General features: G+C 55.8%; 3 protein-coding genes across 3 annotated transcripts; 1 reads left to right on the forward strand and 2 right to left on the reverse strand.

The window, feature by feature from the left end:
- Positions 1-898: 898 nt before the first annotated feature.
- Positions 899-13,394, reverse strand: BESB_068760 (DEAD/DEAH box helicase domain-containing protein; the record flags this gene model as incomplete). The annotated part of the gene is made up of 22 exons (XM_029365269.1): positions 899-1,012; positions 1,429-1,479; positions 1,735-1,797; positions 2,035-2,136; positions 2,396-2,506; positions 3,147-3,221; positions 3,495-3,632; positions 4,004-4,225; positions 4,772-5,043; positions 5,542-5,640; positions 5,995-6,137; positions 6,515-6,621; positions 7,154-7,348; positions 7,847-7,930; positions 8,401-8,559; positions 8,759-8,881; positions 9,336-9,464; positions 9,780-10,049; positions 10,378-10,566; positions 10,919-11,033; positions 11,670-11,886; positions 12,008-13,394. 22 exons carry the CDS (start codon positions 13,392-13,394, stop codon positions 899-901), a joined length of 4,365 nt encoding a protein of 1,454 aa, XP_029218852.1.
- Positions 13,395-18,943: 5,549 nt separating this feature from the next.
- Positions 18,944-20,197, forward strand: BESB_068770 (uncharacterized protein; the record flags this gene model as incomplete). The annotated part of the gene is made up of 2 exons (XM_029365270.1): positions 18,944-19,172; positions 19,671-20,197. The coding sequence occupies 2 exons, from the start codon at positions 18,944-18,946 to the stop codon at positions 20,195-20,197; spliced, it is 756 nt and encodes a 251-aa protein (XP_029218853.1).
- A 2,079-nt stretch (positions 20,198-22,276) lies between these two features.
- Positions 22,277-24,199, reverse strand: BESB_068780 (putative dihydrolipoamide acyltransferase; the record flags this gene model as incomplete). Its single annotated transcript, XM_029365271.1, has 2 exons — positions 22,277-22,460; positions 23,070-24,199. 2 exons carry the CDS (start codon positions 24,197-24,199, stop codon positions 22,277-22,279), a joined length of 1,314 nt encoding a protein of 437 aa, XP_029218854.1.
- Between the last annotated feature and the right edge of the window lie 1,653 nt (positions 24,200-25,852).

Raw genomic sequence — 25,852 nt, forward strand, 5'->3', positions numbered from 1 at the left:
TACCTGCGTCCTACTCCCTCCTCACTAAGCACCACAATGCGGAAGCTTCACTTCTCCGCCGAGCGAGGCAGCGCCTTGCTTGGAGGTGAAGGGATAGACAGCTAGCTGAGAGGCGAGACCTGGCAAAGTAGCAATGATAGACTGGCTAAACTCGGATTCCCGTGGCCGCGGTATATTTTTTCTTTCGTCAGCTTCCAGCCGTAGCCAAATTCTTTGCCACGTTCCCCGTGACGGAGATGCAGTGTGTTAGCCCACAGTCTTGGCTGTCTACAGTGTGTTTTCTGCACAGATTTACGTCCATCTGTTTTGATAGTTTCAGAGGGAATGTGTTTACTCGCTTGTGCATGCGAATACGCATGGAAGCGAGGCGAACTGCTGACAGGTCGTGCGTGCCTTTTCCGACGCATCGAGCCTCGCATGTGGCGGCAGCCCGCGTTATGCGCGAGGCCAGACCGCCCGGCTCACTCGGCGCCGCTCTATCGACCTTCAGAATAAATGTAGTGAGCGAGAAATCTCTATTTACATATGTCGAAAGACACAGAGACAGAGGAAAACTTGCCAACGGTCCTCCGACCTGCCTGCTTTGATCCTTGTCTCGCAACCAGCCGAAACGTCTCTCGCGTTTATCTCGCGCGCATCGCTTCGAGGGCCCCAGCCTCATCGAGTGAAATTGAATAGGGCACGCCGATTCAAAGCGGACGCAGGCCTGTAGTTCACAGCGGTCAGCGGACGAAAAAACCCAAGAAAAATCCATCTATACTACGAATATATATAAACAAACGTGCAATGCCAGACTCGCGCATGGAATTGGACGCGCGCATGCGTCGACAGTTGAGGCCGCGGAATGGATTGAGAAGGCGAGACTCGGAGGAAGAAAGCGAATGACACGACGAAAAAATCACTGCAGATAGAGAGACATGGCGAAAACGATATCTCGGTGAATGCGGTCGGAGGTCTCTTGCATCTTTGTTCCCAGATCACCGTCACCGATCAAAACGGCTGCCTGCTTGATCTGAACGCACAACGGAAGACAAAGTCGAAACGCAGCTCAAAAAAGACGCATATTTGATAGATACTCACATGTAGAGACGCCACATGCAAATCTGTCCGTGTACATGCATTTCAATCCGTGCACTAAGAGCAGACATACACCTATATATATATATATATATATATATATATATATATATATATATATATATATATATATATATATATATATATATATATATACGCTCACATGTGTAAATATATGTATGCGTGTGACGCAGGAGATGTATCGGTATTTGCATATATCTGCGAAGCAACATGAAGGCGCGTCACCTAACACCTGAGAAAATTTCCACCACAGAGATCTTAATGCTGTTTCGCAACTTAATAGTTCATGCGACTATGGAGTTCGATGAAAAGCTTAACCCGCGATCTCACCTTCCTGAGAAGCTCGTCCAGCCGGAGAATCGCGCGCACAATCGATCCTTCCTGAAAAAACAAAGATAGAAAGCCAAAGACGCGACAAATATGATGTGTGCGTACACCGAAACAAGCGAACAGATAGACAGATAGACATATATATATATAGGTGTCTCTCGGGCGGGAGATGTCGGTGCGCTGGACGAGGCACAAGCTCTAAGAAGAAGGACATTTTGAAGTAGAGGTCGGCTTGCGTAAAGAGTTTCCGTCGAGGAACGAATCGAGACGCAGCGCGAATGGACTTCTCAAAAAAACGAATCTTACCTGCGCGTTTGTTTTCCGCATGATGTCGCCGAAGCTGACGCCGCTCGCCCACTCGTACGCAGCCTACAGAATGTACATAGTGCACATGATAACACCCGCAGGGAATACTCGTAGATAAGAACATGCGTGTGCAGAGGTCAGGGCAAGGAGACACTGCGACCCCACACGAGCTCGAGACACCGATATGCGGGGCGCGGTCCGCACCGGGGAGGCGGATTTGCTCGAGTTGGCGAGAGTCTGCGGTCGCCCCCGCCTCGTGTTGTTTGGCGCTTTTTCTCTGAAGCGGAGCGGTTACCCTACCATCGAGAGAGAGAAATTGCACAGCTTCCACCAGTCCTCGGCGTCCACGCGCACACCCGAGTTGATCTGCAGCTTCAAAATGCCGACGTGGATCTCCTCCGCCTGCAGCGAGAAACAAGAACAGCAAGCGGCACCCAACACAGAAGAAGCGGCTTCGGAAACGTGCAGTCTTGAACACAGCGAGCTGCCGCTGTTCACATGCGCATACGCCTGACTTGATATGTATATATATATATATATATATGCATAGAACGGTCTCGGGCAACGACGGACGGCGCGCGGCTTGCGGACGCATGCGGCTATCGCGAATCTCTTTCTAAAGTTTTTTGGATGAAAAGCTGCCGCCGAGGGCGCGACTGACCTGCTCGCGCGCGCGTTGAATGCCCGCCGTCGGCGCAGGCACCTGCTCGACGGAGCCGTCGGGGGCGACGAAGGCCGACAGAACTGCAGCGACTTCCTCAGGCTTGAGGCCCTATACCCGACAGCAGAAACAGGCAGAAACTCGAGATGCATTCACGGAGGTCTGCATGCACAACTTGGTGGAGCACGCTGGTCAATAGGTCGATTCTCACGTTTATCTGAAACAGAGAAACCAACTTTTGCCAGCCGCCTTGTATCTTTGCGACACAAGAGGCACGAATCCGAGGGCGACCCGTCTCCAATGAAACACACAAACCGCCGCCAGCCTGTCTCTGCGCGTTCAACAAACCCTTGACCTTAAACTTGAGAAGATATAAGCGTGAGAATCACGGGTTTCCCCGCGCTACAAGTCGACGCGCATCCACTGAAAAAAGCAGCCTTGCATTCTACACGCGCCCTCGCCCCCCTCTATGTCTCCTTGAGTGGACGCCTCGCCCTGGAGAGACTCCAGCGCTCGCCCCATACAAGTGCAGGCATATCGATATACAGGTGCATAGATATTTGCATCGCCGCACATGTATAGATACATATATATACACAATTGCATATGTAGGTGCATGCCTGGAGGAGCGCTTCGCGTCCTTTTCACAGCAAACGAGGCAATGAGCCGAACGACGTCCCCCTCGTCAAGCACGTCGTCTCTTTGAGCCCAAGGCGCGCGTGGGCTGACTTCGAAGGCCCCCTTCTCTTACTTCCAAGCCGTTTTGGAAAAGGAACTCCGTTAGTGTCAACTCGTCGCCCGACATAACCTGACACGCGACGCGGCCCTGACATGCAAACGAGAGAAAAGCAGACGCAGACGCGCAATACGCCAGTCTACTATAGAACACGTAAAGACGATATATATGCATATATATATATATATATATATATATATATATTGAAAAGGAAGGCGCACCACACTTTTCACGCATACATGCATGCACCCAACTAAGCATCGACACACCTACGTATACAGCAGCGACGCGCTTTAATTTATATTTATATACATTTGTAGTTTCATGCATTTTTTATGAAAGACTCAAGGGATTCTAACGTACCTTCACGGTGGGGGTGGAGGTTTCCTCGTCAATGAATTGAAGTTTGCGAAGCACCGAGAGCCGCGCCTGCATCTCGGGATAGAGATCTAAAGACTCCTCGTGCAGGTGCCGGCGGATCTCTTCTGTCTTGTCGGAGAGCTGAAAAAAAGCAACAAAAAAGCAACAAAAAAAATCCACCCAAGCCAGGTATCATCGTCGCCAGTAGCCTGTAAAACTCACGACATGCGTGGGAGTATCCTATCGATTTATATCTATGTTTTCGCACGACTATATCTGCATATATAAATGCATATGTAGATGAATATATATTTATTCATCTGCGTCTCTCTCCTTATGAAGTTATCGCTGTGTCCCAAATATATCTCTACATATGTATATTTATTGAGAGAGACGTAGGTGAAAGTAAATATATGTGTACGTGTATGGATATCCCTGCATTTTTATATACTCGAAGATGTGTGCATACATGTATCTATGTGTACATATATATATACATATATATGTCCCACCTGGCGCTTGGCGCAGGCGAGTTGCATGTGCTGCTCGCGCAAGGGGCATGTAAAGCATTTGTTTCGTCGGAGCTGCGCGAAGAGATCCTTCTGAAGGAGCAGCGAAGAGACGAATCCAACCTCCAACTGCTTAAGGGGCTTGGAAAACGAGAGCGGCGTCAACGCGTCCCCCTTGCCTTTGCCTCCCGCGGCCTCCTCGTTCGACACGCGGCGCTCAAGATCCTGAGAAAAAACACCAGAAGTTGGTGGTGTTCAGGTGGCAACGGGAGCAAAACGCAGCATACAAGAGGCGCAGCAGGGTCATGAACCGAGAGCGAGCTCCCACCTGGTGCATGAAAACTGGCTTGTGTGTCTCGCATTCTCAGCCGTGTCCCCAGGCGTCTTCTCACACGAACGAGTGACTTCCGGCGCAGTTATACGCGTGCACGTACTACAGCAGGTGAGCTAGAGACAGAAAGATATCGACAGAGACAGAGAAAGATAGGGATATAGATACAGATAGATAGATGGACAGAAAATAGATAGGGAGACACAGGTGGATATGGTAGACCTAGTTAGATAGACACACGGATAGATTGATTGATAGGCCGAGAGGTAGATAGATATATTTGGGTAGATGGACAGGTAGAGATAGAGTGGTAGATAGATAGATGTAGACAGACGCTGTCACACGGATAAAAATATGTGTGTGTGTGGGAGGGCGGCGGGGGGGGGGGGGTGCGTAGTTGCGTGTACTGAGCATCTCCGTGTGGCATCAGGCCCTCTCACCTGCGCCAGGGTGCCCAGGAGTTGCATGTCTTCGGGGCTGAGGGCGCTGAAGTTTTTCGTTGACGTCCCTACAGGCGCCTTGACTGTCTCCTCGCAGAGCATCTCGACTTGCAGCAGCGACACGCCCCGAACCGCGACCCACTCAAGCACACCAGAGGCAACGGCGTCGCGCGCGAAAGAAGCCAAGCCCGAGGAGGGCGAAGACGCAATCACCCCCGAGGCAAGGACCGGAGGCGGAGGAAACGCCTCAGCCGCCGACGCGGAAAACCCGCCTGCATAAACCGCACTGCCGCATGCGCGAGACCTTATCCACGCAGCCTATCTACATCGGCATGCAGCGATTGTATACATATACACATACATGCACACGTACATATACACATGCATGCATACATACATACTTACATACATATATACATATATGCATGCACGCATACATACACACATAGAGAGGGAGCTATTAATGAAACGTCGATACAATGATGTTTTAAGAGGCTGACTTTGGCTGCGGAGCGGCATCGCTGAGTCTTTCTGAACGCGAATTCGATTGCGCGGAAGCTGGGGGCCGCGACGCACCCCGAGTGAACAAAAAGATACGTAAACAAAAATTCTTAAAGAGAAGAAATATAGATGTGGACGGAGATATATCGATACGGATAGATAGATACAAATATCTGTGATGTATGTGTGAATGCAGAGAACTGTCGCTGGGGCACGCTCGCGTCGTGCCGCTGGGCGGCCGTTTATTCGCGTTTTGTCTCTTCGCCTACGTCTGTCTGCTCGTTTGTTCGTCCCGCGGCTCTCCTCATTCAGACTGGCCGCCGTCACCCAGGGCGGCAGAAGGATGAGCATGCGGAAGGTCGGCGGCTCTGGAGAGGTCGCGAGAGAGAACGTCGAGACACACAGACTGACACGCTCTGAAACCTCGAGGCTGGCGTGGGGTCCTCGAGAGAAGCCGCATCCTCCCGCGACCCCCGAGCCAGAGGCTGGTCGGCTTGAAGCCCCTCTGGCTCTCAGGATCTGCGCGTCGCGTTTCCCCTTCTTCTCACTGAGCCCTGAACCCGTGTGCCTTGCTCCTTCACTCCCTCGCTACCTTGCTGCACTGCTGCCTCGCTCCTCGCACGCCCGCGCCGCGGCATCTCGGCGTTTGTTTTTTGCAGCCGCGTGGTTTTTGAAGGCCCTTTTTCGAGTCCGAGCTTCTCGCGGGCGCTCGCGTCACGTACCGCTGGGGACGAGTGGTCTGAAGTCGGTGCTGAGGAAAATCGCTGGGCACGACGTCTTCAGCGAAGGCCAGAGCGAGTGCAGCAGGCACACGCGCCCGAAACAGAAAACCGACGCCGCCGCGGCTTTGTGCTGCCAAAGTTTCCTAAGGTGGGAGGGCGAACAGACAAACACCTCCTCTCTACAATCTTAGACGCATGTCCACATGGATGAATATAGATATACAAAGATGTAGATATAGATGGACAGATATAGACAGGAATAGGTGTAGAGAGGTGACTGATATATAGGTAGCTAGAGAGATACATACATATGGATATAGACATATAGATAGGTAGAGATAGACAGCCCGACAGATATAGATAGATAACTAGATAAATAGCTATAGATACAGATATGAACATTTACTTAGGGCCTATACATTCGTATGTGATATCACCTCGATGCAACTAGGGCCTGAGAGAGACGACAGTGCACCAATCCACCCCGCAGATCGGAGACAAAAACGATAGACGGCATTACATGTGCATCTCCTGGACGACGTAGCGGTTGCGGTCTTCAACCTCCGCCAGCTCTTCAATCGCCGGTTCTCCAAACACGCAGTGGACTTCTGGAAGTTCCCGCAGCTCCTGAGAACGAAAAATAAACACGAGGGGAAACTTCGAGTGCGCACGCATTCATACGTCGCGGCGTGCGTGCGTAAGCACGCGTGTAAGTTGAGCTGTAGAGCGACGAGAAGATAACAAGAACAAGGTGCGCATTCAGACCTACGCAGAGAATTCAATATTTGCGTGTATGCAAACCGCGGTTCCACGCCGGCACTTTACGCCAGTTTTTCTCCTCCCTAATTGCCCTCGCCCTTCGCCGCCTCGGACTGGGCCAAGGAAAACTCGACGATCGTTCCCAGAGAGCAAATGCCCGGAACACAAACACAGACGCAGGCCAAGAGGCCTGCGTAGACAAGCGGAAGTGGTTGTCTATTGAGATAAAGACATCGAGATACGGAGCGCTACTCAGAGACACAAAGACTGAGAGTGCGAGGCGCGCTAACCTAGAAATTTGTGTGTGTGGTGTATTCCGAGGTGCACAGAAGTGCTGGACTCTGTGGCTACTCGCTCGTCCACGAGACGTTTGTTCCGTGTTTTCTTCGAGAAGTCGCACCTTTTGCTTGCGCTTCAGATCGCGCTTGTAGACGGGCACGAGCGAGGTTCGGGACGCTTCCCTGAAGGACTGCGCGAGGAACGACGTCATCGACATGGAGTGCGTGCGCGCGGCGAGCAGCAGAAGCGTTTGATACGTGAGGCGAAAGCGACTAAAGAACGGGTTCGCCTTCTCCATCATCATCCGAGTGAGCTCCTGCAGACCGCACCGAGAGGAGGCAACGGCCGCACACCGACGCAAGTCGCGGCGCGCAACGCCCAGCGCGACAGACTCGAGAGCGGCTTTCAATTTCGAATGCGGCGACCGACGAGCGAATCTCATAGAGGGATCAGAAACGCGATACGCATGTGCATGCAAAGAGACCTTCGTCGATGATGCTCGCACATGCTTCAATCCTCGATCCTCAATGTGGACGCGCACGCATGCCCCCCCCCCAGGCACACTGTCTGAGCCCGAGCTGATGCATGATGGAGGAAGCTGGTGTCAGATCCGCCATGCACATATATATATATATATACACATACATACATATGAATATTCATATCCGTGTAAGTACGTGTACGTATGAAGGTGCGCATGATTGTATCTGCGTGCGTGACTGCATCTCTTCGTCACAGCAGCAGCTGCGCCTCGACTTGGAGTCTTTCGGCGCCTGGAGGCCCCTCACTGACGCCTCTGTTTCTAAAATCGAACCTTGGGGTCTGGGATGTCGTCTGAGCAGAAAATGTAGACGTGACCGAAGCTGTCGATGCCTCGCCGCCCAGCTCGCCCAGCCATCTGCGAAAGCACTCCGACGAAAAAAAACAAAACACAAAAAACAAGAGAGAAGAACTGAGTGAGCCAAGCGCAGCGCCAGCCTTGGTGGCACGCGGAACCGGGAACACACTCTAGAGAGGCCACCACGCGTCACGCATCGTTCGTGGAACTATTCAGTGTCAGATTCAACTGGCCTTCCTGTCTGTAGTTGATTGCGACAAACAAGATCTGCTGAACAGATGCACGCTTTAACGGGCATGAAGACAACCGTACAAAGGCAGTGTTGCGTGCGATTGAAAACCCTCTGCTTCTCACTCGTGCAGAGAGTCTCTCCCTGCGTTCGCGGCTCTGCGTGTAACGTTGGAGCATCGGCGAGCGGTGCGGAGTCGCAGCTTTTTGCCTCTATTCTGCGGCTCCACTGCAAGGCGAGTCAAACACCCAACACGAGGCACTGGGCTGCCTCATTCTGTTCGCGCGTCTTTTCGCCCCACCTGCGTATATTCCGAGGCGAGAAGCATCCGCTTCCTTTGGCCGTCATGCTTCATCAGCGCCGAGAAGACAACCGAGCGCGCCGGCATGTTCAGGCCGATTGCGAGCGTCTCCGTCGCAAACAAAACGCGCACGAGTCCTCGCTGAAAAAGAATCTCGACCTGGAAAAAAACGCAGAGAGGAAACTCGACGTCCTCGCACGCGACCAGCACAGCGCCGCGAATGGCGGCGCCCAGACAGCGAGAGGCGAAGAGCGAAGAGGCGAAGGCCGGATGGGGGGACACGATGCGAGCGAATCGCTTTCGAAGCAAGACGCAAACAGCTACCGACACACAGAAACGCAACCTGAGAAAACCTAACCATCTCTTTGATGATTGGCAAGAGACCTCCGTGGTGAATGCCGACGCCGCGTTGCACCAGACTGCACACGAAGCGAATCTGAGGCAGCTCGCGGTCGGGCGGCGACAGCGCCATGAGGCAATCCTGGAAACAGAGAACCAGACGAAATCACATAGAAAAAGAAGGATCCGACGCCAGCAGGCTGCGAGCTACACGTGCTCACGGGCGAAGCTGAAAACGAATGGAAACCACTGACCGGATTGGCGCCGGAGAGGAGAGACCGGAGCGAAGCAAGGCAGACGCGACCAGCAATTGCGAGAAAGTTGCGAAGAAACAACGCCTGTGAGAAACGTGCCTGTAACGTCTCACCGGTGACCAGCGGCCGACCCCGCGCACGCGCAAGGCACCGCGTAGGACGTGAAAACGAGCAAGGCGGAATCGGAAAAGCGTGGAACGGTCGAGATCCGGCGGACGGAGCCTCGTCTGGTCCCTCACGCACACACAGCGCAGAGCGAACTGCGCCTAAGCCCCCCTCCCTCCCCTCCCCAAGTGTGCAGCGGCTGCGCGGAGAAGCTGAGACAGGCGCTCGAGGGCGTACCTTGACAAAAAGGTGAATCTTGGAACGGTCATTGTGGGACAGAACGACATCGACCTTTCGCATCGCCTGCGCGTAAGTCTCGCACTTTCGCCGGCTGAAACAGAATACCACGACGGGGAGCTCCGCGTCCTGAAAAAGGCGACACTCCACAGCACAGATAAGACGCTGCTGAGGTGTGCGGAAGACCGTCAAGGAACAGACATCGCATCGAGTGAAAGTCAGCAGGCGAGCGTCGCCTCTTAAATGCTGCAGACCCTTGTATCTCTCGCCTTCGCTGCGCTGTATGGCGCCTTCCTCACGCACTTCGGCGTCTTCACGGAAAGCGGCGCTGCGATCGGCGAGGTCGCAAGCCCCCCTCCCGCGTCAGCCAAGCGCCTTCTCGAGGGTCGCGTCTCCGCTGTCGGTCCAGCTGCGTGCGTCTATTCGTCGATTCTCGGGGCCTACCTTCTCCAGTTTGCTGATGAGGCCCTGGAGCCTGAAGATTTCCGTCTTGAGTTTCGCCTCCGCGGTTTGGAAGACGCCTTTGCTGCTCAGCTGCGAGCTCTCGTGCGCCGCGCCCTGCCTCGAGTTCGCTCCGCCGCCTCCGCGCCCTCCGCGCCCTCCGCCGCCTCCTCGCCCGCGCTGCGGCATGTTGTTCAGCGCAGGTTTCTTCTGCGAGGAGGCAGAAGACGACGCGCTCTTATCGCGGACATGCTTAAAGGCTTCGTTGTAGGCCTGCAACGCGAAGCACACACCAAGCTGTTGAGTTGCCACGAGGAAGCAGAAAGTCGGAATGCCACACCTAGCGTTGAGGGTTTACGTTTTGTGGATGCCTGCCCGCCACGGCGAGACGATCTTAACGGGGAGAGCGCGCGGACGAGCGCAGAGAAGAGAGAAGACAAACGCCTCGAAGAGAAGACGCAAACGCGAAAAAGAGGGGAGAAAGGTCGGAGCGACGAGACAGAGAATGGCATGCGCTGCGGGCTTGTGAGGCGAGTCTGCCTGTGCGATACACACCCCCTCCCCCTGCACGGAAGACGCGTTTTGGCGTTGTGTCGCTCACGCCAGCTTGGAACGTCCCTTTGGCGTCCATGAGGAGGAAGGCCTTGTCGTGGAAGAAGAGGAAGTGACGCAGCGGCGTAGGCCGCCTGTCGGTCGACAGAGTGAATACTTCGCGTTGCTTCACGGAGCCTATCCAGTCCGCGAACTGCCGGTAGTTGGGCAGCGTCGCTGAGAGGAGAATCATGTTAATCTGGCGCATTGAAGAGACACACAGGCGCCACAGATGTCCAGCCTCCCAGTAGTTGCAGTCTATCGAACACATAGAGGAAAAGACGCAGTTTTCTGCGTTTGATGACCTGTTAAAAGACCGATGCCGCAGGCGAATCGCGCGCGAAGGACGCTGGGCGCTGCGTCTGCTTGCGCGGCTCCGAAGAGCAGGCGAGGCCGCGAACGAGAGACAGACGAAAACGGATTCGCCGTCTAGGCGTTCGATCGCCGCAGTGCGAGGGAGTCCCGCGCGTCCGCCCCAAGGGCTTCCGCGCTTGTAAAGGCTCCAACAGATACGCATAGATTCAGGCGTAGGAGGCTGAAGAGAGGCCTACCTCTCTGGGAAGGAGGATGATCGCCTCTTCCCAGACGACACCGCGCTCGATGTCGTTGATGTAGTGCGCCTCGTCAAAAATAACACTGTCCACCTGACTAATCAGCGCATCGCCACTGCGGAGAAAAACGGGAAAAAAGAGGGAAAAACAAGCTAGAAACAAGATGACAACGCGGAATCGCCGGACAAGTCAACCACGTCAGCAGGCGACGAGGATCCGGAGGCGCATAAGAGGCAACATGGCTCGCCGGGGGGTCAGCCCAGCCTCGAGGCACGTCCCGCGCAGCCAGGTGAGGAGAGCGACATAGGAAGCGACAGCAAGGACTAGGATCCAACACTTTCAGCTGTCTTAAGCAGTCCAGTGGGATGGCGGTGTACTGCAGTCATGAAGAACTCGTTTGTGTGTACCTCATAACTGGAGTCTTCTTCAGTATTCTAGCGACTATAATGTCTTTGTTTATTCGATTTGAGAGGACACAGGACGGCGCGAAAAAAGGTCGGCAGGTCGGCAGGGATAGAGGCGAACAACCTCACGCGATTGTCGCTGCCGACGTCTGCATACCCAGGTTGCCTTACGGCTGCCTGTTTGGCTTTGGTCTCTCCATCATCTGCGTGCCTCGTTTCTCGCGAACTCGGCGCCTGGCGCCGCAGAGCGAGCGCGAGATGTGCGTTGACGTCGTGGGGGCCGGGCGCCGCCAGCTCTGTGATACTCTGGCACGAAGTGCGTTTTCCTGCCCAGCGACGAGGCTTACCGGTAGAGGAGACTGCGGAGAATTTCCGTGGTAACGATCAGGCAGTTCGCGTCAGGGTTGATGCAGACGTCGCCCGTGATGATCCCGACCGACGGGAACTTGAGGCGGAATTCGCGATACTTTTGGTTGCTCAGCGCCTTCAGCGGAGACGTGTAAATGCAGCGCCTATTCCTCCGCACAGCCAACGCAATCGCGTACTCCGCCACCACCGTCTTCCCTAAAAAAGACAAAAGCAAATCGAAAAACGACAAACACTTCCACTCGGGCCTTCGGAAAGCAACTCAGGCGGTCCCGTCGCGCGCCAGGTTCCCCTTCCTTTTGCGCTTCGCGCGACCTACCGGCGCTGGTATGTGCGGCGACGAAGACCGTTTGATACTTCTCAAGGTGGAGAATCGCGCGTTTTTGAAAGTCATCGAGTGGGAAGGGAAACTCGAGCGCGAGCGGCACTTGGAGAGGCGACAGGTCACCGGGCTCCTGAGGAATCGCGGCGATCCATGCTCTCATTGCTTCGTCTACGCCCTCCAGCAGCACCTCCGGTTCCTCGTCCGGCTCCGACGCCACGTCCGAGAGTCCGCCAGCGCCCCCCGCGAGCTGCGCGCCGTCCTCTGCATGCAGCAGGGACACCTCCGCCGCGACGCGGGCGCGCTCGCGACGTGCCTGCCGCACGCGCCGGCGGAAGTGCGTCACGTCGCTCGAGTTGTCCTCCACAGCCCAGTGCTTGCGAATGAACTGCCGCGGGCGACTCACGAGTCCCGTGGAGACGGCCGCGGGCGCGGCGGAGGGCGCGGCGGCGGCGCCAGCGGAAGCGCCGGCAGAGGCACCGGCGGAGGCCGCGACGGACGGCGACGGTAGCGGTGACTCCTGGGGAGTGAGTGAGAGGGAGGCTGCGACGGCCGCGGCTGTCGCTGCGAGCCCGGCTTCCTCTTCGTCTTCCTTCTGCGCGAGCGCTTCCGGCGGGGCTGAGGGGCGACGCGCAGCCAGAAGCGGCGGCAGGATCTCCACGAGAGGCGCGGGCGGCGCGTTCTGCGAGCTCCCAGGGTCGCCTCCAAACAGCAGCGACGAGGCCTCTGAGTCGAGCGGAGGGTAGAAGAAAAAGGAAGGTTTCTCTTCGCCCGCCAGCAGCGACGGCCCAGAGAGCGAGGCGAGAGGCCCCTGAGAGACCTCCGCGCCTTCGCCGTCTGCTGCGCCGGTCGAGCGAGCGCGAGCGACACTCTCGCGCTCAGCGGCGGCTTCCCAAGACGACGGAAGGAAGCGCAGACTCACATCCTCGTCTTCGGCGAACCGCTTCTCTCCCGCGCCGCCCGCAAACGCCGGCATGGAGAGGTCGCCGCCGGAGGCGCTCGGTGTGCCTGCGCTCTCGCCCGCCTGGCGCGCGCCTTCGTGGATCGAAGCGTCGCCGACGATGAGGTCGCCGAAGGTCTTCCGGAGGAACTCTTCGTCCTCTGCTCGCCACAGAAAAGCCTCCGGTGCTCGCGGGACGGCTGAAAACGCCAAGGGCGATGGAAGCAGAGGAAACGAGAGCGTCGCCGGCGCGTCCGCAGGCGCGTGCGAGAGAGCCTGGGGGCCGTCGAAAAGGGAGGGGATCGGCTGGTCGGCTGGAGACGCGAGGACGCGCGAAGGAAGAGGAACGTCGTATTCCGCATCGAACTCCTCTTCGTCCGCCGAAGTCCAAAAGTCCGAGTCGTTGCCGTATAGACGGCCCGCAGGCTCGGCAGCGGAACTCATTGCGAGAGCGAAGAGAGTTTGGGCAGAGAGGAGAAAAAGAAGAAAAGTGAAGGGAGTCCAACAGAGAGCTCGACCGCGACAGGACAGCGCAGTGCCAAAACCCTAGACGCCGATAGCGAGGCGGGATGCAGGAACCAAATCGAGCCGGCGGTGACGAGGAGAAGGGGCGAAATAAAGGAATCGGGGAAATAAAATGACGGAAGAAGAAGCAACGCGGCGCGGACAACGAACGCGAACGAGAATACCGCACAGCCACAGCTAACCTCTCCGAAGGAACGCAGTTGAGACTACGGAGATGAAGATATCTCGCACGCGATGAACTCTATCCAGACACAATCCTTTAGCCGCGCGCGGAAGCAAGGAAGGAGTGGAAATACCACGAGGAAGAGAAGGCAGGAAGCAACGAGGAATCTCGGTGTGCGCAACACCGCAACGCCGGGCCTAGGCTCCTCCGCTTTTCGCCTTGGTAAGATATTTAAAGAGGGACAAAAACTCTTCTTTCCCTGCGAAAACCGGTGGTTTGTTAGTATTTGTATCATCAACATGTACAAAAAATACCGACAACGATGAATCTTATTTGATTAACATAGCAACATAGAAGGTAAAGCTGGATTACGTTCACAAAGAGGAGACGAGTGAAGCAGTTGGTCTCTCTCCATTCGCTTCACAAAGCAAGAGCAAGAGAAGCAGCCCGGACTTGACGCAGCCTCCTTTTTGGCTGCGTGCGAAAGGGAAGACGGAAGAACCTCATTTTGGGAGCTTTTTACCGTTCAGAGAGAAGAAAAGAGGCACGGAGAAAAGACGCAGCATTCTTTGCGTTTTTGTTTCCGCCGAAATAAAGACGCAAATGCAAACGCACTCTGGCAGTCAAGAGGCATGCGACAAGACATCGAAAAAACGCGAACCGCATGCGCCGCATATCAGAAGGAAAACTCCCGCATGCGGAAAAAAGCGGGAAACATGGACCCAAGCACATTTTTGCGTGTTTCCAAGGCCATTCTCGCCCTCAAGTTAAATTGTATTTCTATTGGCTCGTACATCCATGTGTACAATCCTATATCCATGCCGCCTGGTTTCCCTTTCCTTTGGTGCTCGCGTCTGTGGTCAGATTTTGCCAGCTTTCCTGATCCTTGCTGTTGCAAGGATCAACAACGCACGAGGTAAAAAACCACACAACTGGAAAAACTGTATATCTATGGCTGCTCCCTGTTTTATCGTAATATCCACTCTGGGTGGTCTGCATGTGTAGTTGAGGGTTTCTGGTATGGATACTGCCTTATAAAATCGTACTGTAGATGATTGATGCCAAAGCTGATACACAAACAGGTCACAGTCCGCTATACCCTCCTAGAAGTATCTTACTCTCCCACTTTGCCCAGCTGCCTTCTGTCGCGCCAGAATTATGTCTCGTGTGCGTCACCTGCGGGGAACTGCGTCTACGCAGGGAAATCCACCCAGCCCTGCTTTGAAGATAGCTCTAGAGGCAGCGTGTGTCTTTGCGCACACGGAAAACACGTTTCCCGAGATCCAAAGACAAACCTCATAAAACCGCCGCTCGCACGACCCTCCCAGACGAGTCAAGCGCTCGTGGACTGTATGGGACGGACGCGTTATACGACGAAACATATATCCATGTATAATGGTGGATATACACATGTAGGCTTTGCTAGATGGACGAAGTCCACAGGAGCGACTCAGTATATAGCTCCGAGGCCGTCTCCTCTGCCGCGCGGTTGCAGCGCTCCTTTCATTCCGTTATACGTAGCACTCGCCTCCTTCTACGCATCGTAGACACTCAGCTCCAGCGCGTATCCTTACGTTCGCGGAAATAGTGGTGATCTGAGCATTGTCATCACACATTACTGTAGATCGAGGATAAGTGTTCCACAGTCACAGTGCTCCAAGAGGATGACGTTAGCTTCCCGTTTCGCTTCTTCGACGGTCAACTGCGTCAGACCAGACGGTTCGCACTGCGCTTGCGCCAACAGCGACAAAGCCGAGGCTGCAGCGGACCTCGAGGGTCAATGAAATATCAACAACGATGAAACTTATTTGGTTAACATAACGAAATAGCTGAATTACGTTCAAACTTTGTACTGGATACGTTCCAATGTTGACTTACCAAATTCCATGGGAGCGACGATAATCTAATATGTAACTCCGTTCATGGAAATCAAAGGAGCTTAAGCCTAATGAACCATTTATCGGGGCCGCCGCCGCCAGGGATTCACGCCCTCGGCTGTGAGCTCACTTCCAGTCCTCGAGAGCGTGCGGGGTTATGGTTGCGCATAGCGCTGGAGAGAGTTTGTAGAAGTGTGACTTTGGGGCACAGGCGCGGTCTCCGATCTGACTGTTTCCATGAGTGCTGCCCCCTCCCCTCTTGTGGTGACAGAGTAGGCTCTTTAGGGTTGAGGACACCTGTATTTCGGGAACGTAGAAATGCCTTTCTTCAATAGCTCCCGCAGTTGACCCGCCTTGACGTGCGTCGAGAAAGTACGGAGAAGGCTGGGCTCTTGTACGAGTCGCAAGCTTTGCCTCGCACCCGCGGGTAGGTAGTATCTCATCATGTGTGACGACACATAACGAGTGACTCTCAAAAATGCTATCGGTGCACATGCAGATCGCAGCGGCCTAGATCTGAGCGGCACGGAGGAAAGACGCCCTTTCCTGTCTCAGTGGACGCCGTGACTGAGAACACCGTTCCAAGGTTTGGTATTCGCTCTTCCGGCTGCTCACTCTCTTCAGCCCAATAAGCAAGGCTTCTCGCTCAGACGATGCCACCAACGCGCGCACGAAACAAGCTTCTGCACTGCTCGGGGAAAATGCCACTTGCGGTGTCTTCTGCCTTTGGCGCCTGCTACTCAGCGCTGACGGGTAAAAATGCTTCAGACACGGCGGCTGGTTTAGGCTCTAAGCCGTTGCTGCCCGTGTCTCTCGCGATACCCAGACATACCGACGTGCAACAGAAACACCACGTCGTCTGCTGTGACGAAAGGATGCACGCATTTGGGTTCTGCGCCGAGTGTCTCCTCATCGACAGCGACTGAGTGGGAACAGTGATAGCCTACCACGGCACACGAGATTCTAATCGCCGGCTTTCACCCCAAACCTGCCCTATCTTCCGCTCTCATCGCTCGGCGGGAAGAGCAGACCGGCCTACAGGACTGGTGGGAAAATCCGGCGTCGTGCATCCACTGCGCGGGGAGGCCCATCTTCTGCGGAGCGCGGAAGCTCGTATACTCGGGTTTGCTGCAAAGTGTCGCCTCTTTGCTGCCACAAATACCTGCATTTTTGTGAAGGCGAGAGTTCCTACGAAAGGTGTGGGTGTTTTAGCCGGACACCATCCGCCGCATACGGCGGAGCGGTGACAGCGGCGTTGCTCGGCACCGTAAAAGGGAATCAAGTACAGTCGCACTGGCGCTCCGCTGCTTCCGCACCTCTGGGCGCTGGCTGTGGAGAGTTGCAGTTACCGGGTTAGCTGACTTGGGTGTAGATTTTGTTCTACTGTTGGATTCGCGCTGAGGCGAGAAAAAGCCAGTCTCCCCGAACCTGAACGCCCCTGGGTCATGTGTCCCGGCGCCCCCCGGCATGTCTCCCTCTCGCCGATCGCAAACTCGAGAACTCACGGACGTGAAACGCGTCGACTACCCGGGAAGCCTAGGGACACTTGTCGGGTGTCCTTTTTTTTATCAGTGAGGGAGCTATAGGGTCTTTCATTGTTTGAGGCTGTTTCTGGGGTGTCTCGAGACGCCGGTCTGCTCCCTAGTGTACGGCTTCAAAGGCTACGGTTACTCTCTCAAGCCTGCCAGAGGCGCCGCTCTTTCTCACGGAGCGTCTCGGGTCATTTTTATCCCGGCGAACGCACCGAGACATTCTGCGCAAGGAACTGCAGTTCTTGCGCGCGCCGCAGTTGGCGAAGCGATGACGCCAAAAGACATGTGAGATCGTGGCGCAAAATGTGTTTATCCCACGATGTGCAGATGCAGACAGGCGTATGCACACCCGCGTTTCACGTCAAACCTGCTCTCCGCCAAATCGTCGTCCCCACGGAGGTCACGCAACGACGGTGTCTCCTTGTCGGCGCTGTTTACCGCAGACACACCACAGCCTGGCCGCAGGAACTGCATAAAAAAAGCGCAGAGAGGAGGAATGCAACTGGTCTGCAACCTCCCGCAGTCGTGTTTGTCTTCTGAAAAATCAACTATATGGCCGTGTAGCCGCGGGCCTGGGCGGCCGTTCTGTCTGTCAAGCGGCGCTGGAAAGACTTACCGGCGCGCCGGATGCGCCGGTTGCCGGCTCGATGCCCGCGAAAACAAACAATAGTAGTGTGGCTTGCGTCTTCTCATGCATGCTCTTCCGCCCAGCTCGGTGGTCACGAAAAGAGGGAGAACTTCCAGTTAGTCCTTTCTGTACCTGCTCGCTTAATGGCGGTTCGGTGCTACTTGGTATTGCGTTGTTCGCGGGGGGGAGGCTGTCTAAGAGACAGTGGCAACTCAGGGGCCGTGCGACAGTGCTCGGTCAGAGGTTACGCGTTTTTGTGGTCTTCCACGCAAACAATTAGTATTTTTTCCTGTGTTCTCCTCCCGCAGACTCGGCGGAACGGCCTTTTCGATGCGCTGAACTGAAGGCAGCATTTCTGCGCCTTTTGTCTCCCCAAGCTCTGGAATTTTTAACCGGACAGCTGTGTGGAGACGGGTCGACGGGGGCGTTGAAGGCGACAGAGCATCGATCTGTTTGTTTCACGCGTTTTCGAAGCGGTGTGACCTCCTCGCGCAAGCCCGCTACAAATGAATATTTTTATCCATCGTCCGCTTGGCATTTTCTCTTCGCCTCAGTGAAAAGAGTAGGAACTGCACAAGCCGCGCGCCAAGCGCCTAGGAGATAGGCTCAGACGTTCCTGTCTTCCCGCGCCGCGGCTGAGAGAGTCTACCGGGAGCACGCTTGAATCTCCAGGCGGTAGGTGCATCGCTCATGTCCTCCTGCGGACCTCTGCTGTAAGGCAAGCAGGCGGGTGCCTCAAGCCGTCTCTCACGTGGAAGCGAATTCCGGCAAGGGGCTTGCCTGTTCGGGTTCGAGGCAGGCCGCCCTGACGACAGCTGAGTTCTGTTAAGCCTGTGAGTCGTCCTCCGCGAAGATTCGTGCTAGATTCCTCTCCTGCTGGTGAGTGTCATGGTTCTCTGCAACTAACTCTTTCCTAGCGTGTCCGGTACAGATACGTGTTTCGTGCCGTTCGGCGCCAAGCCGCGGCGAACCCCCCACACTTTCCTGCCAAGCGACGGCATCCGCCTCCTTCTCGCTTGCTGTGTTGCCCAGCGCATCTGTGTCTCCTATCCACAGCTCCCTTCGTGCCGTTCGAGGACGACGCCCTCGCTTCTTACGCTTCGCCGTCGCGGGGGGTTCCTGTGTTCATCGCTCGCGCTCATCCTGTCCTCTCTCTCTCGTGGCTAGACACGTCTCAACGCCGCACCGAATCGATCTCTGTAATTTCGCCTGTGTGCTACCCGTGTTCTGCTTCGGTTTTTTCGCCCGCATGTCTGTGTGTCGCGGCCATGGAGGGAGGGCTCCACGTGGACTGGACGCTGCGCACGTGCTGCGAGCGCGGGCAGTGGATAACTGTCGGAATTATTTCCGGCTGGCTGGTTGTCTCGCTGCTTCTTTGGCACTGCTCCATCGGCGGCTACAATGTCCTCCTGCCCATGAAGATGCTCACCGTCTTCTTTCACGAGTTCGGGCACGCGACCGCCGCCTGGCTGACGTGCGGCCGCGTTCACGGCATCGGTGAGGATCAAAAAGAAAGGAAAAACGCATCAGGCTGCACCCGCACCGCGGAAGTGGGCGGCGGCGGCTAGGGGAAAGCCGGAAGGCTGACGCCGGAAGCAAGGGGCGCTGGGCGCGCGATCCGGCGACACACGCCTATCAGGAGCCTGTCTCTATGCAGCTGTGTGCATGCAAATATATCTAGGTATATCTGTATCTACATTTAGAATAACTGGATTTCTGCGCCGTATGTGCGCGAGACGCCAGAGGGCGAGGTTGAGACAGCGGATTGAGGGAGCGGCTGAAAGCTCTGCGTGCGATCCTTCCGAGCGAGCACTGATGCCGCGCTTGTGACTCGGTCGCGAGAGTGCGATTGGTTTTCTCCTCTCTTTCAGTCTCTCAGCGTGGATCTGCATAAGGGTGTGGCGAGCACTGGAAGGCGCGCGAAGCGCTTGATGGCGGCGCTTCTCAGCCTGCGTAGGCGGGTGTCTGTCCTCTGCGTGTGTCCCGTTTGCTCAGAAGTCAACAAGAATGAAGGCGGCGTGACGCGGACGACGGGCGGCTCGCGATTCATCATCTTGCCAGCGGGTTACTTGGGGTCGTGTTTCTGGGGCATGTTTTTCTTGTTGACGGCGTCGATCAACGTGTGGAGTCTGCGGGTCGGCGCGGGCGTCCTGTGTTCCGCGATGCTTCTGGTTCTGCTCTGCTTCGCCCGCAACTGCGCGCTGCGCCTCGTCTGCATCTTCTTCCTCACAGTCGTTGTCGGCATGTGGGTGTGGACGGAGCTCGCGAAGACCGTCTGGCCGCTGCGCGTCGTCGTCCTCTGCATCGGCGTGATGAACGGCGTGTACAGCTTGTGGGACATCTGGGACGACACGATCCGCCGAAAAGTCGCGGAGAGCGACGCGTACAAGTGCGCCGACATCACCCACTGCAGCAGCAGACTCTGCGGACTCGTCTGGGCGCTCGTCGCCCTGGGATTCATGGGCGCCACCGTCTACTTGCTCCTCGTCATCAAGGAAGTCGGAAACGAGCGCTTCGAGTAAGACCAGCGAGTCCACGCGAAAATTTACCGTGCACTTTGTGTAGCTGTTCATATCTACATGTGTGCCTATGTGCTGACCGCCTCGAGGAGTGCGGAGCCTCGCCGGCGGCAGGCTACGCGCTTGAGCCGAGTGCACCGCGCCTCTGCCGTCGGAGAGGGTCTACCTGTTTCGAGAAATTTGAACAACCAGACGGGAGCGGTGCGAGGAGGTATCCGCCTGCTTCAGGCCTTTTCTCAACATCGGGAGGGAGGGGGAGTGGAGTACGTGGAGGGAAACCCGGGAGACGCCTGCTCGGGCGAGTGCGCCTTGTTCGTCTCTTCTCGGCAGGAGCCCGGTGTACGCGACGGAGAAAGCAGCACTGTGAAGCGGAGCGCCCGTGCCCACGAACGTGTGAGGCTGAGGCCGTTCAGCTGCGCAAAGGCATGCAATGAAGACGAAGGTATTGCATATATCATGCGCGCCGCCGCCGGCTGGGGGCCGTCGGTGGAGTGCACGTGGAGAAACGAGCGCGGCAGAGCTGCTGTTTGTAGTGGCTGGCGGATGGAGGGAGGACTCACCTCAAGAGAGCGCAGAGATGCGCACCTCGCAGAGCCTTCGCCAGTAAACTGTGACCCCTTTGGGAAACGCGTCAAAAACTGCTCCCTAGTTTGTGCGGCCGGCATCGCGTTTGCGGGGGATTTCGTTCATCCTGTATCGACCAAGGGTCGCGTATAGTTGTTTCACGTTCGTTCGCGGCGTCAGTTTCGCTTTGTATCGAGGGCTAGACACTTTTCAATGTGTCTCCCATTTGAACAGGGAACACGCAGTGCAACTCTGAATTGGTTCTGTATGCTCACGGCTTCGTCCGTCCGCAGGTGACGAGCCCTGATATTCCCGGCGCATCGGCCGGCATGCAACTAGTAGATGCTTTCTTTCCACCTTTGCACAATCGGGAATACTCGACGTATTCCTTCAGGCGCTTCCCAGCGTTTCCTTGTCCAACAACCAAGCTCCAGTTGCACAGACCAACCTCTCCCACACTCTACCAATATACACACACACCAGTGTACATATATTAAATATATATATATATATATATATAGCATTTTTGTATATAGAGAGAGGTCATCTATGCCAAGCTGAAAGCCTAGGCTGTCACGGTTTCCACACACTTTTCTTGACTCCCCTCCTCGTTCGGCATGAGGATGCTTCGTCCGTGCTCTATGCCTACAATTCCTAGGTTGCCTTCCCCGTGCAGCAAATGATATCTGCTCGAACAAAGCTGGCGAGGTGATGCAGAAAGTGGCGACGAATCCGCGTGAGTTGTTCCTCGGCGTCACACCGCTCTCGCCGTTAGCTTCCTGCCTTGCCGTCTTGCTCAGCGCGCAGCGACTAAGCAGCACAGTTCAAGCGCGCCTCGTTCATTGTCCGCACGACGCCTTTGCTTCCGGTCTAAAGAATGTTCCTACGGAGCCAGACAAACTGCCCTAAAAGGAGGAAATTTCTCCCTCAGTGTGAAAAAAATCCAGGCACAGGGGCTGGACGTCCACGAGAGCTTTCGCCCTAAAAACACCGGGTCGCGGCGGCAGTCGGAGAAACTGGATTATCCGTAGTTCGAATAGAGCAGAAGAATTGTGAGAGAGCCGCGCGGCGTCTCGCGAAATTCTCGAGACTGTTTTGAAGTTGCACGCTACCACCGGCATTCCAACAGAGTGCACGTTTTTCTATCATGAAAAACGAAGTTCATCTCGCGCTCTAAAACGCATTAGTCGAGCATGCTACGGCCCCCGCCCCCTTCCCTCCCCCCGAGAAACAGTGCTCTCTGCAGTTTTGCATACTGCAAAGCAGTCCACGCTTTTTCTTTCTTCTGTCCTGTCGTCGCCTTCCTCCCAGTATCGTCCGCGCTCAAACTGTTTCCTCTTCAATCCTCCGATTCCGTCCTCTCCTTCACTGCCTCCTGACAAGTCCGTCCCTCCTCGCTGAAAATCACCAGCGCTGCCGCTGTCAGCCGCGACATCTACTCCTTTCCTGAGCCAAGCTGCCGTCAGCTGCTGTGTCTGGCGTGTGAAATACCTTCGCGCAGTTTCTCTCGCAGCAGCTTCATCTGCCTGCCTTCGCAGCGTCCCCCTTTTTCCCGCCTTCCTTCTTTCCGGTCTTCGCCGGCTCCATCGAAAGCAAGACCGTCCACTTACCCAGCGCATCCGCCTCGCTGCCCGCTCCACCCAAGTTCACAGCCTCCACTTCTTCTTCGCTCAACGGCCGCCACATGGGAACGCCCCAGATCCTGAAAACGCGACAGGAAAGGACGGCAGAAGACGCATGCCGCACGTTTCGCACACGAAAAAAAAGCTGCGGCGCCCCGCCGGCCCAGTAACTTAGCTGCCTCGATACACACACGGTAGGAGGGAAAGATTCTCGCCTCTTTTTCGAAAGAAGGGAGTCTCCACACGCTGGAGAAATGGACGCAGAAATAGAAAATCAGGGACGTTGTCCATATCTACCTCTCGCTTCACTTGGCACTCCCACTTTTTCCTTCTCACGATGCATCTGCCGCTGGCTTTCTGCCTCCGTCTAACACGCGGGCACAAGCCACGCCAGTGTATGCATATAGAGCACATACACAGTCTAGCGATTACGTGTATACGCCCCAGTAGACCACTGATGCTGTGGAAACGCCCCGTGAGCAGCTGCAGCAGCACTCGCGCCGGCCTCATGGCGCGCTGAAGTGGCTGGCTGACGGCGACAATCAGTCGAGACGAACGACACACATGGGATCTTGCCATATCAGAATCGACTGCACCGAAGTGGTCTATGCTTGCTGCGCCAACCTGCAAAGAACCGAGAAAATCTAGTGTTCACGCCCAGCCGAGCGGGGCAGCCCGCGACGACTCACTCGAGCAGCGGGTCTTCGAAGATCGTGGCTTCCGCCTCAGCATGCGTCGCCTCGAGCACCGGGCTCGGTCCGCTTTTCCTGTGCGCGAATTTGAAGAAGATTAGGGGCGTGCGCCTCCGCCGGTGGTGGTGATGAGTGCGATGCGCATGGCCTGTCGCGTGGGCGGCGGGGGCGCTTGCCGCATGCCCAGGGGACGCAGGAGGCGCGCCGCCCTCTCCCGTGTGGGTGGATGCTGCGTTCGCACCATCTCCGCCGCCCCTCGAGGTGGCATCCGCGACGCTGGCTGAGCAGTCGATGATAGCCAGTTGCCCGCCGACGTGGACTGTCTCGCCTTCCTGCGCGGCCTGCGACGCAATGACGCCGGCGCAGGCGCTGTGGATTTCGACGGTGACCTTGTCGGTTTCGATGACGCAAATCACTTCGTCCAGCGCCACCGGGTCCCCCACGTTCTTGCGCCACTCCAGCAAACTTCCCTCCGTGATTGAGTCTCCCAGGGAAGGCACCTTCACCACCTGTGAATTCTCTGCAGCGGGCGCAGCGTCAGATGAGAAAAAACGGGAAGATGGCGCATGAGAAAGACGCAGTGCGGCGCACGAAAAGCAACTCGCGACTCCCAGTGCACAGACAATGCAGCCGGGCTTGCCAGCGACAGCACACACGTTCGAAGCGGAACGCGCGGAACCCGTCGCAGCAGAGAAGCCTCCGTAGAGGTTGAGGCAGAAGGAAGGACGAAAGAGAACAGAGGAAGGGCCGGCCGCTTTTTTTACGCAGGGAGGGTGGAGCAGCCTGCCGCTCTCCAGGCCGCGTAGAGAGCGGCTCGGGTTCTTAGAGGCAGATTGGAGGCAATAGCCCTGCGAAACCGTCGAGAAATTCGACGAGTTGAAGAACATCGAACTTGAAACGCGATCAAAAGAAGGGGAGGCAGGCTTAGACGATGCGAAAGACGAAGCACCAAACGCCTTTTCATCAGCCTTTGCAGCGGCAGAATCGGGGCGGCTTACCGCACCAGATCCACAGCCCACCTGCTGATCTGCGAGCAGCGAACAAATTTGGGACTTTCTTCGAGCCCATGCAGCCCGGACGGCGTTAGCCGCCGGAGCGCTGGGCCCTTGACAAGGGGGGGAGAACATTAGGGCACTGGACAAGGAAATAATTCGACGATACAGGCAGGAGAAGGTCGCAGAAGAAAACACACTCGCCGGCGCCACGCGACATACACCCAGGAGCTGCGCACGGGAAAAAACTGACGAGATATTCGGCCTCGGAGAGACGCAAAAATGTTGGCGGAGGTGAGAGGAGAAGGAACTAGCTTTTTGAAGAGGAGAGCTCTTTTTTGGGTATGGCAGCGAGAAAAGCAATCGCCTCTTGTTCGACAGGTCGGGCCTGCGCAGATCCGGACACAGACTGCCCTCCCCCCCCAGAAAATAAACGCAGGGCGCGGACGAAAAAAACGCAGCTTCTGAGGGTCCGAAGAATTTGGTTGCGCGAAGGAAGGGTGTCGCGGTTTCTCCGCTTTCTCCCGCGACAGAACGCCGAGCTTCCGACGCCACCATCGCGCGGCCTCTTTTTCGCACGGCCCTCCCGCCGCATGCATGCGCTTCGTTCAACCGTCTCGACCCGCCACCTCTTGTTAGCAGCCGATACACACGCTCCCAAAATGATTCGTATGCACGGTATTCACTGAATCTGCTCAAACAAGGTGGAAGAAGCGCGGTTGCAATTCACGTGAAGTCCCTGGGATCTTTTCATGCAAGTTTAGATGTGTAGTTCACAGCGGCGTGCCACATCAAGTGAGATGGAGAGCGTAGAATTGAGTCTGGGGTCTTCGCTGTTGGGGAGGTTCTGGAAGGACGGTGTGTCGAGGAGGCTTTAAGTCTAGCTATGTGCGCGAGTTTGGTCTGCAGAAAAAGAAGTTTCTGCGTTGATGAAGTGAGCTAAGTATGCACATCGCCTTCACACGAGCCCTCTGGGATCAAGTTTAGTGAACACGGCAGCAGAGGGGCGGGCTCCCGATTGAGGGCGGCATTTGCCTGCATCGAGCGAGGACGAGGAGCTTATTGACACTTCAAGCGATGCATGCCTAGCTCAGCTTTCCTATGGCGCTCTATGCCTTACCGAATGAGTCACAGAGGACTGGTTACTCTTGGGTAACCAGTCCGGTCGCCCGATTCGAACGGCAAGTACCATCACATCAACCCTGTACACTCACCCCAGTTTCGGTTGTCCTCATCTTTTTGCGTACCCACGTGGAAGCGGGCCGCCCACATACCCATGCGGCTTCTTTCCTCAGACGCTGTTAGCACGCTGGTAGCTACGCAAGGCGGTCTCGTGTGCGCGTGCAACGGCGCTGTCGTCGGACCACAGGAACTGGGGCGGTAGGATGACATTAAGAATCTCTGGGATTCCCGCGGAGCGGCAGTGCTTTCAGCCAACTGAAGCGAATACAGAGAGGACCCGCGCTAATCTGTCGGCTGCGGGCGTTCGAAGCGTGTGCCAACGAGGCGAGCGAGGGTAAGGGGTATAAAATTCCACTTAGGCGCCGAGACTTTGTCTCGTGAAGCGAGTGGGAGCTGAATGCAAACTGACCGAATTTATCTGTTGTCCCCGGATATTCATACCCCCCTCTGCAGCGGTGCTGCGATAGCGCTCCATATAATAATCACTTGCTACTTACCTCCTGGAAGATCCCTAAGTTTTCTGTCCTCCCATTTTCTGCTTAAGATGCGTTTTGTCTATTGTGGAGCATACGCGAGCTCTCCTTTTCGCAGACCCTTCGCGATGGA

The sequence above is a fragment of the Besnoitia besnoiti genome, chromosome VI, assembly GCF_002563875.1.
Source record: "Besnoitia besnoiti strain Bb-Ger1 chromosome VI, whole genome shotgun sequence".
NCBI lineage: Eukaryota > Apicomplexa > Conoidasida > Eucoccidiorida > Sarcocystidae > Besnoitia > Besnoitia besnoiti.